The 16,407-nt window shown below is 42.9% G+C and overlaps 1 protein-coding gene across 1 annotated transcript in view; it reads right to left on the bottom strand.

Annotated features, from left to right (window-relative positions):
* Positions 1–16,407, bottom strand: part of LOC121294794 (microtubule-associated protein 1A-like) — a 48,841-nt gene that overhangs the window by 27,229 nt on the left and 5,205 nt on the right. Inside the window, exon 2 of the mRNA XM_041218880.1 lies at positions 12,977–13,078. Coding sequence (XP_041074814.1) covers positions 12,977–13,078 — 102 coding nt within the window. The remainder of the gene's footprint in view (positions 1–12,976; positions 13,079–16,407) is intronic.

Genomic DNA, 16,407 nt, shown 5'->3' with positions numbered 1-16,407 from the left:
TTGAATGTGTTCTATAGCTCCCCTCTCTCACTTTCTCTGTGCCTGTCTCTCTATGTAGGGCACTGAGATGGTTTTCTTTAAAGAAGCACCTCACCCAGATATGCCACTGTTTGCAGTGCTGTGACAGGACTCGCTTTATTAAGTGTCAGCAGAAGTAATAACCTTGCCAGCACATGTAATCATTGAAATATAATAACATTTGAACCATGTAATAAAGCTTCTAAAGGTGACATGTTCAGTGCATATGTTATAACTTCGCAAACTCCAAATGTTATAAGTACTGAACTGCAAATGTAATAGCATGTCGTTGTGTAATAACACAGCTAACTGCACGTGTAATAACATCAACCAAATACAGCTCCTTGTGCAATACAGTGCTGGGATCAGTGATTTTAAATAACAACAACGATTGTAGTTCTAGAGATCTTTTAAGGCTAATTGTTACTCTTTTGCTCTATTCAAAGCAAAATGTTTAACCTCATTTATGATGCGATGCCACTCTGCACCTCTGCAATACTGAGCACTAAAGCATCCTCAGCCCTCTGCAACTGATGTCTACAGTCAGAATCACTGTTAACATAATCAAAGCCGTGCAAGATGAAGTCTGTAGTTGCATGTGTACAGCTTTGCTAGACTGGTAAAGATTGAGTAAGTCAGGGTAGGATGTTATTTTGTTTGACTCAAATTTTTAAAGTGTAATTTCATTGAAAGCTTTCCTCCACCACTGAAGAGGTTAACTCAGATGGAAAGTTGTCCCTTTGGCAGCCGGCAGTCCAAGCCCCCCGAGCAGCGACTCTGAGAAGGGGGTTCCCCTCCTCACACAGCTGTTTCTACTTGAGGCAGCTGCAGGGCAGGGCCTCCTAAATAGTTCCCAGTCTTTGAAAACAGTAGTGTAGCTGGAAAAGAGATCAAGCCAGTCTACACGACCAGAAACAAAAAGGAAGTGTTTCCAAGCATTCAACGACAAGCTTTAGACTATCACACCAGCAGGGGCGGAGATCATTCTTTACAAAAACGAAAGCCCATCTTGATCACACAGCCATTTCCATTGCCACAGTGTATCCTGTCTGTAAGCTCTGTAATGTATTGATGTACAGGGGAGAACTCGTGCAGCTGGAAGCTACTTGTATTGTGATTGGATGCTCTTACGAGTTCCACCCAGCCTGAGCGGTGCTCAAATTCCATATCAACCTCAGATCCATACCAGTTTCCAAATCGCAAAACCCCAGTCTAAATATACCCTACCTCCCAGAGTAATCCCATTGCTATGAAACTACGTAGCTGTACTAAAAGAGGCAGGGAGCTTTCAAACTTACTGTGTACATAATTGAGGTTTCTTTGTTTCAGAAGTAACATACAATCAGCACAAGAAGAAGCACCAACACTGAAAAATACGTACATAATAATATTATGTATTCTTTTTGTATTACCAAAGACTCTCCTTCTCCTCATGCTAACAATCTGCAGTGTACACTGAGGAGAATTCATGTTTAAGAAGCACTGAAGCTATTCTGTTTATATAACAAGTACAATGCATGAAAACAGAATGTTTAAATCTAATCGAAACAGCTGAACTTTGTGGAATTAAATTCCTTACATCATGTTAAATAACCATACATACTGGAATTCTGAGGAAGAAATTAAATACAGGAGCAAATCTCAGGGATTTGATGGAATAGCTTTGCTCGTGTATTTAATTTCTGCATCAGAATTACAGCATGTATGACCATTTGTCATTTAACATGATCTAAGGAATGTAATTCCACAAATGTCTGTCTGCTATGAGGGAATGTCAGTGTGTGTGTGTGTGTGTGTGTGTATGTGTGTGTGTGCGTGTACGTGTGTGCGTGTGTGTGAGCGTGTGTGTGTGTGTGCGTGTGTGTATGTGTATGTGTTTGTCTGTGTGTGCGTGTCTGTGTGCGTATGTGTATTTGTGTGTGTGTGTGTGTGTGTGTGTGTTTGTCTGTGTGTGCGTGTGTGTGTGCGTGTGTGTATTTGTGTGTGTGTGTGTGTGTGCGTGTGTGTGTGTGTGTGTGTGTGTGTGTGTGTGTGTGTGTGTGTGTGTGTGTGTGTGTGTGTGTGTGTGTGTGTGTGTCTGGTGTTTGATATGACTACACTTTGTTTAAACACAGAAATAACTGTTTAGCTTGAATAGGCATCCCACACCCTGAATAAAGCCATTTCACTCCTCCCAGAATTATCCGAGAAATTCCATTTCATCCATCCCCATCATTTCATTCACCGACAGCAGCTGGCCCTGGTCACGTGACTGCTCCCTGGAGGGATCATATTTCCTGTTGCACGCGCTCTGCCGTTCGGTCCCCCCCTTTACTAGGCTCCCTTGGGGGACAATAGACAGCTAATTCTCTAATCATAGATCATTTACTGGCAGCATGTGTCGCTCGTGCCCTTTGTATTCCCTCCCCTTTCACACAAAACGTCTTGCCAGTAATGGGGGCTGACAGCCTCAGAAATCTCCTCTCAGCCCTGCTCAAAAATCATCACGCTCTCAACATAACAACCCTGCTCTTGGGAACCCCATCAGTGCACTGCGACGCTGCAAAAAAGGGCAGAAACTGCTTTTTATATCAGGGGACCATTTCAAGTGATGCACCAGTTTGTAAAATCTTAGTAACCCACATAAGTCTACATTTCATAGCCCTGTCAAATAACAGGCCAATGCAGACATGTTAAGTATCACTCATTTTAAAACATTTTGGGTGTCAAGTGAAGCTGTCAGTCTTAAAGAAGGGAAATGGCATTTCAACAGGATATTCCCAAATCTCAGTTCTAATTTCCTCAAACCTCACTCGTTAGAATGTTGTGACATTTCTGCTATGCTATTCCTAAGGCCACACCAACTGTGTACTATTTTGTTAGTGCTGTAAAAGTTTCTTTGAACGGGAAACAAGCTGAACTTATAAGAAACAAATGTTTGTTAATGCCTTACTGATTAAAACTATATCTGGTGGTATTATTCCATTATTATTGAATTATTGTATTATTCCATTATTTATTAACTAGTTGACAGAGAGAAGAGACAGAATTCAAACATTGAAGGTATGGACACCAACCTACCAATATCTTCCAACACGTTTCCGGCTCCAGACCATTGAAAACAGAGACTGAAATGTTGATTTGGCTGGTAAAGGAAATACCAGCCACCCCACGATCTCTGCATGATGCAAAGCCTGGCCCTGTGATCCATGCGGTGACAACGCTGTACACAAACAAGCCTCACTGAAGCGCCCCTCCCAGATAGAGACTGCAGAGGTATTAAAGACCGAGATCAATGCTCTGATCTGAATTATTAATCATTCTCAGACGACTCATCTTAAAATGATTGCCACATTTACAGCTGAGTGCACGGTGAAATCTGAGATTTGTAATTTTATATCTGTAGATCTTCAAGATGTATTTCTGCAGTTTGTGTTTTACAATCTCAGCCCACACACTGAACAGGAGCTCATTGCTATAAACCAGCCTTCTAGATCCTCTAGTGAGTGACTTTCCACATGGTTTTGATTTATTTATAATGTTTGCTGTGATATTAGGTCAAACGTAATTGTCATAACAGAATGACTCATTTGATTTTAAAAGATTCTAAATGATGAATGATATGAGATTAACATATTTTAAAATGTCATATTAAGAGTTTCATTTAATGAGTGCTATCTGTATAAAAGTCGTGGTCTTTCCTCTTTGAAGGTCCCGGATTTTAATAAATGCGTCAGTTCTGAATCTGTCTTCACGAGGCAGCTGTCACTATGGTCACATGCAGTAAGATGGATTACCTTAAAAGAACAAAATATTATAATAATGTAAACTAATCTGGCTTGTATTTTATTTTAATTAACGTATAATTGTAATAACATTTTTTTAGTTATTAAAGTTAGTTGAAAAAGGGTTAAAACAATCTAGTTTTCCCTTGTCCGTTTTGTAAAGTGCGCTATATTTAGATAATGAGATGTTTCTAGTCTATTGAGACCAGATCACACTGTCAAAGTTTCCTCAACGCCAGGGAAATAAAATGGTTTTGAGTCCAAGCTGATGCATTCTACATCCCTTTAAGGTGTGATTTTTTATCTGAATACAATATTTACTTTTGTTCCTTAAAGGTATTGTCCATGAAATAGACAACCAAACTGTTACAGGCATTCTTTTAATGACTTTTAGATCAATTGAATAGAGCCCTTTATGTTAAATTATTACTCTGCTTATTTTTAATACTACTATATAATAATTATTATTATAGTAACATTAATAAGAGCTATACAATAGTGATTTATTGTAAAGCTGTGACATAAGCAAAGTCGGAAAAAGTATATTATCAATTCTTGTTGGTTCTTTATGAATTATTTTACTTAATTTTCACATTTAAATGCTGAGTGCTTGTTCTGCTTTACCATGATACCGCAAGGCAATTATTGATGACAAGCTTTGACTGCATTGGTTTAATTAACAGACAGCTCAGAGGTACAAGGTGTTCAATATTACCAGTAATGTAGTATGGGGAGTGTTTTGGACTGGTTAAGAACCATCACACCCATTATGTGTTTTAGTGATGCCACTGTTACTTACTGTTCATCTCCTGACCTGATTAGCTCTCCTGTCAGGTTTGTATATTTAACTCAGGGCTCAGAACTCCAAGGTCAGCACTTGAGTGGGATGGCTGCCATTTAGCTGTGCAGTCCACCCATCACACATTTAGTGATGCATTACCACATACATTCTCTAGCAGAATGTGTCATACATATGAATTAGTGGTAAGAGCTGAAGGACTGGGAGGTTGTGTGGTCTAGTGTTTGGATCCGAGGGGCTAGGAGGCAGTGTGGTCTAGTGGCTTGACCACAGTTACCATGCAATAAAACAGCAACCATCTGCTGCTGTTTCCAATAAATGTGTGTTTGTTAAACAGGTGATGCTACATTAGGTTGTGAATGAGGAACGTCACACATGCATCTGACAGCCTTCCAAAAAAAACCCCCAAAATGTACTACTCTATCAATATAGCTGTCTTTCTGAACAGCTCAGTCTATTGAGATGCAATGAGTTAATTAACTGAACATTGCAGACAACAGCAGAGTACTTGGTAACAAAACAGAAAGACATGCCTCATGGGACCCAAATTGAGTGTGATTGTTTCATCTCTCCTCCATCTCTCTGTGTCCCTCTCTCAATCTGGAGCAGAGGTACTGTGGGGGTGGGGGTGAGTAAAGGGGTCTGGATGTCAGAGGTCACAACCTTCCGCCTAGTGACAGAAGGGAACAGCAGGTGTGGGTGTGGCTTCCTATGGTTTCCATAGGAACAGCTGGCTCCAAAACCACTGCATCAATTAGGGAAGGCAGAAATACGAGAGAGAGAGAGAGAGAGAGAGAGAGAGAGAGAGAGAGAGAGAGAGAGAGAGAGAGAGAGAGACAGAAAAACAGAAAACCATGGTTACAGTAAATTAATAGTATGAATCAAATTTGGAGACTACACTCCTGACAATTTGATCTTTTCAGTGATGACTGTCAGAGAGTCCCGACCCAGCATTAACAGACCATGCACATCTTCATTGAGACACAAGACTCATCAAATAAAACCCTTGCTGCATTACGACAGCGTTTAATCAGCCAGCAAAGAAAAAAGGTTCATCTGGTCTGGGTGTCTCATATCTTAAACAAGCCTATGAGAAAGTTGGGGTTCTGGCAGGCTGGGCATTCTCTCTGCTTAACTGAGTACACAGATGAGCAGAGTTACCCCACCCTACTTTACAGCTCTCTGCTTCAGCACCAGAGATTCATTCTGTGTGTGCCTCACTCCCTCACACACTCATTAAGAGGTACAGTCTATATCCCCTACTCCCTCACACACTGAGAGGCCAAATCTATCATTATGTTTTGCCATAGGAGGCCATGCTTCCTTTAAGACTGCGAGCCAGATTAAAAATAAATCCTCACTAAGCCATTTTGTGGCTCACTTACAGGACATATGCCATCCATCATGCTTTCTCAGAGGTCCAGCATCACTTATTATCAATGACTTCTTATAACTGAAGAATCCTAGGTGCTGGTCATCCATCCTAGGACCGGGTTCAAATGCAGTCAAGGACTAATAGTCTCATCCTGAACAGTGCAATCCTTATTACAGCACCTACTCCAGGGGGGAATTCAATTGGTTTACACATCCATGTGTACGAGGTTAACTGCTGCATTGGCTTCCCTACTTTAGAGGCTATAGGCTGCCTGTATTGCCTGCCAACATGCACCTCTTATTCCACCAGTTTGATCCTGTAAGTGTCCTGTCAATAAACAAATTACTAAATGTCTCCTGAATCAGCTGATGCATTTCTTAATAAACCGGGAAGTGCAAATTGACAGCTACTGACAGGGAGAGATGACAAGGGAGTGCTGACGGATTGAGCTGACAGACAACTGAAAGGGAGAGTTGATCAGAGAACGTGGACAGGCAGAGCTGCCAATCCCCGTTACCTGGAGACGAGGGTATTGTTGCCAGTAAAGGAAAAGGCCAGCCAGGGGATTAGTGGATTTATTGTTACAGCAAAAGGATATGCTTATTACTTTATTATTAATAATAATAATAATAATAATAATAATAATAATAATAATAATAATAATAATAATAATAATAATAATAATAATAATAATAATAATAATAGATCTTTATATAGTGCCTTTTATAGTGCAAACATAATAATTCAGGGACCATGTCATTAATCAATCGGGGACCAATTGTCCAGTTTGCTTTCTGGTAGTCATATTACTGCAAGCCCCTGTTTCAATTAAAGCCCCTCTCAAGCACCTTGCTGTTTTCTCTTTATCAGCAGCCTCAGTGATTGAGAGTGACTTCTGTTCACACAGCAATATGACTTCACCAGGGAAGGAGATTTTTCTCCAGGGAACTCAAGGCAGTAGGTGGGCAGTGAAATGAGTTTGGGACTTGGGAGCCCTCTTCTATCTGATGAGTTACTCAGGACGTGTCATTCGATGTATCAGAACAATGGGGATTGTGTTATGGAAGACAGGGGGTGTTCTGCTATGCTTTTGGTTAAGCCACTTAGCATCTGTCTTGATTTATTAATTAATCATGTGGTTCACTTTATTTGGTTTACAAGATCTGATTAACCAGCTATGCCTTCCAATGAGTCAGTTTAAGAGACCTTCATTTTCAAATAAATAACTTGGCCAAAGCTGCAGTGATGAATGCTTCTGAAAAGACAAGGGAAGGTTGGTTTAAAAATAAACAAATAAACCTCTGAGAGCAGTGAAGACACAAAGAAGCAACCCATGCAGCCTCTGGAACCAGACAGCTTTATATAATGTGCTGAGCGCTGCCGGCCTCAAACTGTCTTTTAGGAGGGACTTACATAACAGAGCCCTTTGTTAATGCCATTGCCATCAGTGAGGAGGATACCAGGGACAGGGAGAGCTGGGGGTCTGGGAGAGACTGGGCTACAGAGGTCAGAGCTGAACAACTGGCTCTAAGCCCAATTCAATTAACTTTACAGCTGGGAGAAAGCATTTGGGGAATTATAAATTCACATTATAAATGGGGCAAACAAAAAGGGAGTATCTATTTGGATTGAATTAGTGCATTATTGAAGACATGCTCATTGAGTGAAAATAAACAGTGCTCCACATTCATGCTGTTTGTTAAACACTTATTATTTCTCAGAGCGTCGAATATTGAATTGGGCTTGGTGTGGTCTAGTGGTGTAAAACAATTTTCATCAAGTTGATCTTTCTTTTCTTTTTGTAATAATGTATGTTTTTTAGCCACCCATATTGCTTCCCAGTCCGTCAACTTTAACAATGAGACCACACTGACTTCTAGTCATCAGCTCTAAACACTAGTCACACTGCCTCCCAGTCCCTCAATCTAAACACCAGAGCCACACTGCCTCCCACTCCCTCAACTCTAAACACTAGAGCCACAATGCCTCCCACTCCCTCAACTCTAAACACTAGAGCCACACTGTCTCCCACTCCCTCAACTCTAAACACTAGAGCCACACTGCCTCCCACTCTCTCAACTCTAAACACTAGCAGAGTGCCACTCAATCCACTATTCCATGCTCATTTGCTCCAGATTCTAAAGAAAATATTCAATAACCTTCCCTCTCCTTGGTATATGCCAAACTGTTGAAGTGAGACCTCTTCAAATAGTAATTGTCAGTCGCCATGGTAATGAGGCCTAGTGGGAGCTTTGCAGCTAAGCAGATATCTTGGCTGATTGATTTTTTTTTTTCAGGCTTTTTCTTAACCCTTTTAAATGGCAAAGCTGCGAAAAATAAGCATTAGCTTTGTATTAGAAAGGCAGTCATACATCTGAATTGTTCAAACCTGGAAGGGTTTACATTGACATGCTAGCACTTCTAATGTCTCAGCTGCCTAAAACACTCCATGCAGGATTTCTTCATAAATCATTTATCTTTCTACTGTACATATGTCAAGCAACTTCTACAGGGCATTCATTAGCACAGGCTTATTACCAGTTTTGAACAGTGAGGTCAAATTTCCAAGGCAAGTGTGCTTTCTAAAGAGGCCTATCATCCTGTTATTTATAGGGAGGATTTCAATGTTTCTCATAAAGTTAGGTGAATCATTTTCACATTTCTCAAAATGTTATGCTCTAGGCCTTTTATACTGCGCAGTCACATGACAGATCGTTACAGTTCAGCAGTACAGAACAGAAAATTCAGCAGAAAATATGTGACATGGGGGCAAAGATATCAAGAATGTTTTTTTTGTTGCATGCTGGTTTGGGGTGTAAAGGGTCAAGCCCCCTCCCTGTGTGAGCGCTCCTGTTCCTAACACCTATCAACAGCAACCTTCACGCGCCCGATTGTGTCCTAATGGAGCTGAGCTCAGCCGGCACTAACAGGGGGTAGAGATGCATTATTTATGAGACTGTGGGAAGGAGAGCAGATGGGATGAAGTTGTTTGATTAAGTTACTCTGGTACAGGTGGAGAGGGGGATGAAGAAGATGCAGGGCACATGAGAGAGGGAAAGAGGAAAATAGAGGACGAGACACAAAAAAAAGAATAGAGGGATAGAGGGGTGAGAGAGAGAGAGAGAGAGAGAGAGAGAGAGAGAGAGAGAGAGAGAGAGAGAGAGAGAGAGAGAGAGGTGTTGCAGCAGGAGGGCAGCAGGAGGGCGGTACTGCAGCTCCGCATGCCACTGCAGCAAGAAATGAAAAGCGAGCCGCCCTATCCCTTACAGCCCAATAAATATTCATGTGTTGGTCTTGTGATGCACAGTGACATGCTGTAAGAGAGGCTGCCTCGAGGAAACACAGCGACTTCTCTAAACTCTGTGTGGCTCTGCAGTTATTGAACACAAGGAATGTTGTATTTGAAACAGCCTGTTTTCATTAAGGCTAATTGTAAATAATAAGGGGCCGGATAAAAAAAATTGTGAAACGTGATACTATATATATATATGTATTTTAAACCTCAATAACCCAAGCACACAGCGTGATAACCAAGCCATAACGTGTTAAACTGTGCCAAACTGTGCAGTGCATTTGCTTCTATTTGTGCTCCCTAGGGCACTGCAAAAAGTTCCCCCCTTTGTCTGAACTATATCCTGGATTTTGTTATTTATATGTCAGGCTTTTCATTGTCAAAAACCCCCCCCAAAAAACAGTGTTGCAGGGGAGCCTGCTTAGCCATCACTGTACTGGGCCACACTTGTTTTGATTATGAGGAAAATATTGTGCATGAAGACCGCCACTAGAGGGCCCCCCAACTGAGACTCTCAAAAACAACAGGATGCAGACGCTTTATTAGGAACGACTCTAAAATAAAGTTGGCACATCATATGTCAGTGTTATGCTAGGCCACATGACCAGATGTATTTGGCTGTGTGATAAATAAGCCCTAGAGCAGTTAGCTGTTAGTTATTGCACGGGCAGATGCAGTTTGCCTGCTGTTCTGCATGGGTGATGCCCACCACTAGTGGTCTTAGGTATGACTGGCAGCATATCTAATGATATATCGAGATACCTGTACAGTAATGACCTGTTTGCATTCCAATATTTGTGCTGACTTCTCATTGACTCTATATTTATATTTACTATTTTTAACTCCAGTCAGAGAAAACTCCACAAAGGGTGAAAGTTGACAACAAACTAAATATTTTGGTACTTTTTATTTTTTTTAAAGCCACATTTAGTTCTTAAAAAGGTGTTTTACAAAGTGGGGACGTCCCCACAGCATCGTTTTTTTAGGAGTTACTGTCTTTATGGGGACATTTTCTCAAATTTTGTCCACAGACACACATATGCAGACTCACACACACTCTCTCTCTCTCTCTCTGTCTCTCTCTCTCTCTTTCTCTCAAACTCCCTTTTTCAACCTCTGCTTCACTCTTCCTAGCCTCATTCTCTCTCCGTCTCAAATGTTGACCCCTAGGCACAGTTCGTTCCTCAGTGTTTAATATTTTTGGGGATACCCTTGCACAGATAACCCCCTCCCCTCCCATAGCTGAAGTATGAAGTAATGATGTAGAACGCCCACACTGAGCCCCAATTGTTCTGCATTAATTCTTCTGTGCCAATCCTAGCTGGACAGGATTGTATGTTTGTTTTTGGGTCTTTGTCTTCCCCTCCTCTCTCATCCTCTCTCTGTCTCTGTTTATCTCTCTCTCTCCTGGTTGGCTGCCAGCTCCTGTGCTCATGTGCTCCTTCCAGAACCTTCTCCAGACAGAAAAGGCTGCGCTGTCTCTCACTGCTACGCTATGAGTTCAGATGTTGTGAAACTCTAAGAGCAGTGCAAGATGGGCCTAGTGTCTGTTTGTCAGTCTTCCTCTAAATGTAGCTCAGTGGTTAGAACTGAGAGCTGGGAGATGGGCAGACTTGGGTTCCACAACCTCGCTATTATATAAATACAGAAAACTGTGGGACTGCTGTGTAGCAGATGTATGAGGTGGTATAAAGAAAGTGTATTATGCAGGTGGGTGCAGTTTGTGATTTGTTGTATTTTTATTGTTACAGTAAATGTGATAACCATGGTGGGAGTAGTTTGGCCAGCACTGTAGATTTAGCTGAAGGATTTAGAATGCGTTACCCTGCACACCAGACAGAATCTGTGACAAAGCTCCTGATTTATCAGGGCAGGATACACAGTATAACACAGCACTCCCTCATCTATAATTTTGTGCACGTTATATGTTCAGTTCTATATTTTCTATATTGACTTGTAATTTAAAATAGCCTAAGTATGTGATATTTAACAGAATCCATTCAATGGCCCTCATCTCAAGGGCAAGGACTTTGCTTCAAGGGGCTCTGTTACTCACTGAGATTGATCCCTTTGAAATGCCAGAATCAGAGACACAATCTGAAAACAGCTTTTTGCTGCTGGAAATCTCAGTCGACAGAATCCGTTAAGCCTCATGTCTGCATCTTGCAGAACGACATCAGAGCTGCTAGCTTGTCAGAAATAATCTTTTTCATTTCAGCATTTTACTGTTAAGCCACCCACTACTGCACACTACAAAAAACCGAACGCAAGCGGCTGAAGATCTTGCAAGTAAAGCAACACACCTATAAACTGTGCAAGAGGTGCGTTTATAGTAGATCTAAATATACTGTTTTCTGTGAAATTGCACTTGCATTCTTAGTTTCAGACGTTGACCACTACACCTGTGTCATCGCATTGCAGCGCACTGACACAAATACACTCCCCATGACTAAAGATAAGTGCAAATGCAAGACCTGGCTAAGCACTGCTATACACAGCAAGCTGTGACAGAATGGTGCTTCAGGATAAAAGACCATATCAAAGCCATCTCAATGAATTTCTAATGGCTTTCACTTTCTTCTAGCTCTTCCACACTCTACCACTTTGGCCCTGCACTCAAGCACATGAGCTTATCTCTCACACAGAAAGGGAGCATCGTCAATGATAAGCACATGCGTCTATCTGATTAAAAGTAGTTCAGTACTTCCAGCAGTGACATCACTAGAATGCTAGAATACAGAATACATACACAAAACTATTTGTTCCCATTGAATGAAAAGCTGAATGAGCTTTCAGTAAATAAAACCCTTGAATCTATAACTAGTCTTATCATTTTGGAAAACACTATTTAAGTAACATTTACTTCACTGTAACTACAGCAAGAGCTGTGTTGTTTCAGTGCAGTGTGTAATAACAGGTGGGCTTACAGATAAAACACTTTGGGCTTTATTCACATTTACCTCAGTGCTTAGTTTGCAGGGTGTTTTTGTAACAGGAAAAAAGGCTAAGGTGCAAACGTGAGCTCCTTGTGTCTCACCTGCGGCCTAGCTCAGTATCCCGCCACTGTCTCAGCATGTTTCTCATGATGGTGCTCGTGTCTCGCCTGGCTCAGTGTCTCAGAATGTCTCTCAGGGCTGGGTCCTGTCCTGGAGCGGATTTTGCTTCTTCAACTCTGTCTTGAGTATTGTGTTCTCGACAACTTGGTCTTGTCTGATTACCAGAGCATCACTGCTTAAAAAGTGTAACCTGTCTTCTGAGGACTGGGGCCACTGACGAATCCCACATAAGCAGTACACAACCGCAGAGTATTTGGACTGGAGTTTAACTGCACTGCTGTCTTGTAACTCTGGTGTTATGATTGCAATAATGTAACCACAGTAGATTTTAGCATTGGGATTGGAATCCAGTGTATTTAACAGCATATTCATTTGTGTAACAGTGCACAGTGCACAAAACTGCATTCCACACAATACAGCTAACAAGCTATTTCTTTACTTTGGTTCTGATGATGGGGGTTGTAATTCTGCTATTATTAAAAGCAAGCTGGAATCACTCTAGTTGCATCCATATTCTCTGCACATTTTCAGCAGTCCCCACTCCCTTTCACTGTGGTTACACTGCAGTTGTTTGCTCACATGTCCCCCCCCCCCCCCCCCCCCCCCCCGCCCCTCCCCCCCCCCCCCCCCCCCCCCCACCCCCCCCCCCCCTGGTTTTACCGGCTTACTCACCTCTGACCTCTGCTGAGAACTGTGCTGAGTGTCTGGTCACAAAGTGACGAAGCTGCAGGTCCAAGTCGCAGGAAGTGAGGTCGATATCCCATGAGCGAAGCCCTGCGGAGAAGAAAAACAGCAAGAGCCTGCGTTAGAATACCTGCCCACCCCATCCAGTCTATTCTTATAATCAACACGAGCCTAGACATTTTAGCCTCATTAAAAGGCTGTTGTTATTTTAGCTATTTGTGATTCTGTTTGGATGGACAGTGCTGTACTATATTTGTTTTTCAATTGCACTACTCTCTAAATGCAGTTTAATTGCACTCTTCCTAATTATACTAGTCAGTGTAAGAGCCTGTTAAAGCCATATTATCACCTCCATAGGCTGTCCGAAACTTTTTTTTTTTGGTTTCATTGAAACCCTTTTTCTAACCCAGTGTACACGGTTATACTGATGGCACAGTGCACCTTTAAATCTCTTGAACACACTGCAGGTTTCTCTGTGAGTGTGTGATCTCACTATACTATGCAGGGGCCAAGCCCTGTCATGTGAATCATGTGAAAAGACAGCTGGGCTGCAGTGTGGAAGATAGTGGGTTTGAGTAGCTCAGTGGTTAGAGTGCAGGGCTGCAGTGTGGAAGGTAGTGGATTTGAGTAGCTCAGTGGTTAGAGTGCTGGTCTACAGTGTGGAAGGTAGTGGGTTTGAGTAGCTCAGTGGTTAGAGTGCTGGGCTGCAGTGTGGAAGGCAGTGGGTTTGAGTAGCTCAGTGGTTAGAGTGCTGGGCTGCAGTGTGGAAGGTAGTGTGTTTGAGGAGCTCAGTGGTTAGAGAGCTGGGCTGCAGTGTGGAAGGTAGTGTCTTTGAAGAGTCCCAAGCAGACACTGTCGTATTCATGCCAGAATCACCTTCCATTAAGGACCTTATTGAGATTCATAAACTCATTTTACAAGTAACCTGAGCTGCTTTAAAACCCAAGTGTCCAAGAGTGGAAAGGCTGGTGCATTAACCCACTGCACCGCCTGGCTCAGGTGTCATCCAGGAGTTTGAAAATGAACAATAACATCAGAGGTCACAGAGCAAGCTATTTAATTCCATAGCCCTGCTGCTGGAGAGAGGAGAGAAGAGACAGACACACCCAACAAAGTGAGTCCTTTAGAAAGGACATCGATTTCTGCCGCAGGATAAACCCAACCTCACAAATATTCACTGAGATTATGATAAACAAATATCAATGGTGAAGCGCAGTAAATGCACAGTGTAAACACTATAGTCTTATTTCTATACATTAGGGGCAAGATTCTCAGAGCTATTTATCCCAGATCTTCATCGGTGCTAGTGTTTCAGAAAGGAAAGTTACCAAAGCAGAAATAAACAACTCAGGCCATTTACAATTGTAACTGGTGCCAATGAAAGCCTGGAATGAATCACTTTGAGAATCTGTGTCTGCTTAGTTTACCAATTCACTGTATCTTGCTCTCTGAATGCAGCTGGACTCTACCCTGAATGCTTGAAGACAGAATATTGATGAAAACAAGAAAAAAAAACCTAAACAGAGTGAATCTGAAATACAAGAGCCAGGCTGTCTGTGATTGGTGGAGCGCCAGTGGAGCCAGATGGTGTCATCTGCATTTTCAAAATGACATTCAGGCTGTGTTAAACTGGAAGCATCCATTGAAAATAGCCTTAACCACTGAGCTCCTCAAACCCACTACCTTCCACACGGCAGCCCAGCACTTTAACCACTGAGCTCCTCAAACCCACTACCTTCCACACTGCAGCCCAGCACTCTAACCACTGAGCTCCTCAAACCCACTACCTTCTACACTGCAGCCCAGCACTCTAACCACTGAGCTACTCAAACCCACTACCTTCCACACTGCAGCCCAGCACTCTAACCACTGAGCTCCTCAAACCCACTACCTTCCACACTACAGCCCAGCACTCTAACCACTGAGCTACTCAAACCCACTACCTTCCACACTGCAGCCCAGCACTCTAACCACTGAGCTACTCAAACCCACTACCTTCCACACTGCAGCCCAGCACTCTACCACTGAGCTACTAAAACCCACTACCTTCCACACTGCAGCCCAGCACTCTACCACTGAGCTACTAAAACACACTACCTTCCACACTGCAGCCCAGCACTCTACCACTGAGCTACTAAAACACACTACCTTCCACACTGCAGCCCAGCACTCTAACCACTGAGCTACTCAAACCCACTACCTTCCACACTGCAGCCCAGCACTCTAACCACTGAGCTACTAAAACACACTACCTTCCACACTGCAGCCCAGCACTCTACCACTGAGCTACTAAAACACACTACCTTCCACACTGCAGCCCAGCACTCTAACCACTGAGCTCCTCAAACCCACTACCTTCCACACTGCAGCCCAGCACTCTAACCACTGAGCTCCACAAACCCACTACCTTCCACACTGCAGCCCAGCACTCTAACCACTGAGCTCCACAAACCCACTGCCTTCCACACTGCAGCCCAGCACTCTAACCACTGAGCTCCACAAACCCACTGCCTTCCACACTGCAGCCCAGCACTCTAACCACTGAGCTCCACAAACCCACTACCTTCCACACTGCAGCCCAGCACTCTAACCACTGAGCTCCACAAACCCACTACCTTCCACACTGCAGACCAGCACTCTAACCACTGAGCTCCACAAACCCACTACCTTCCACACTGCAGCCCAGCACTCTAACCACTGAGCTCCACAAACCCACTGCCTTCCACACTGCAGCCCAGCACTCTAACCACTGAGCTCCACAAACCCACTACCTTCCACACTGCAGACCAGCACTCTAACCACTGAGCTACTCAAATCCACAACCGTCAATGCTGTTTGACATTTACTGTACCATCTGAATGGCATCAATCCAGACACTGTAGTGTGATCAAGCTGCATTGCACCCCTCTTCCCCATATCCCACATTCCCTTTCTCACCCTCCCCCACTCCGCACTCCCTGTAAGGAGGTGTCTGCCGCAGTCTTGCTGAAGTCAGCAGCTCCGCTGTGTCTGAGTCACTGCCAGCGCAGCGCTTATTAAACTGTAATGTATTCCTCTCCCCAGCGTAGTGGAGCAGTGTAGAATACTGATAGGCAGGCAGGCAGGCAGGCTCAGGGGCTGAGGGGGTTTGGGGTAGGGCGTTGGCAGTGGGATATGTGATATGAAGCTCCTCCATTCCAGCTTGCTGGGTGAGTCAAGTCAAGGCTGGTATTGGTTGATTGAAATCTTGTGGTTGGTACTTTTGCCTGTACTTTGTGGTTAGATAGAATATTAAATATAGATATTTTACCATTCTGCCCCCCTTGTATCACATAGCACAAGCCATCATGATCAAACACCTGCCTTAACATTATCTTGAAGGACTTATGACATAATTAGAAGCAATATGTATCAGGGTTACTATAGTATTAGCATTAGTA

The sequence above is a fragment of the Polyodon spathula genome, chromosome 19 (assembly GCF_017654505.1).
Source record: "Polyodon spathula isolate WHYD16114869_AA chromosome 19, ASM1765450v1, whole genome shotgun sequence".
NCBI classification, from domain to species: Eukaryota; Metazoa; Chordata; class Actinopteri; order Acipenseriformes; family Polyodontidae; genus Polyodon; species Polyodon spathula.
Note: the sequence above shows the minus strand (reverse complement) of the source record. Positions and strands in the feature narration are given on the sequence as shown.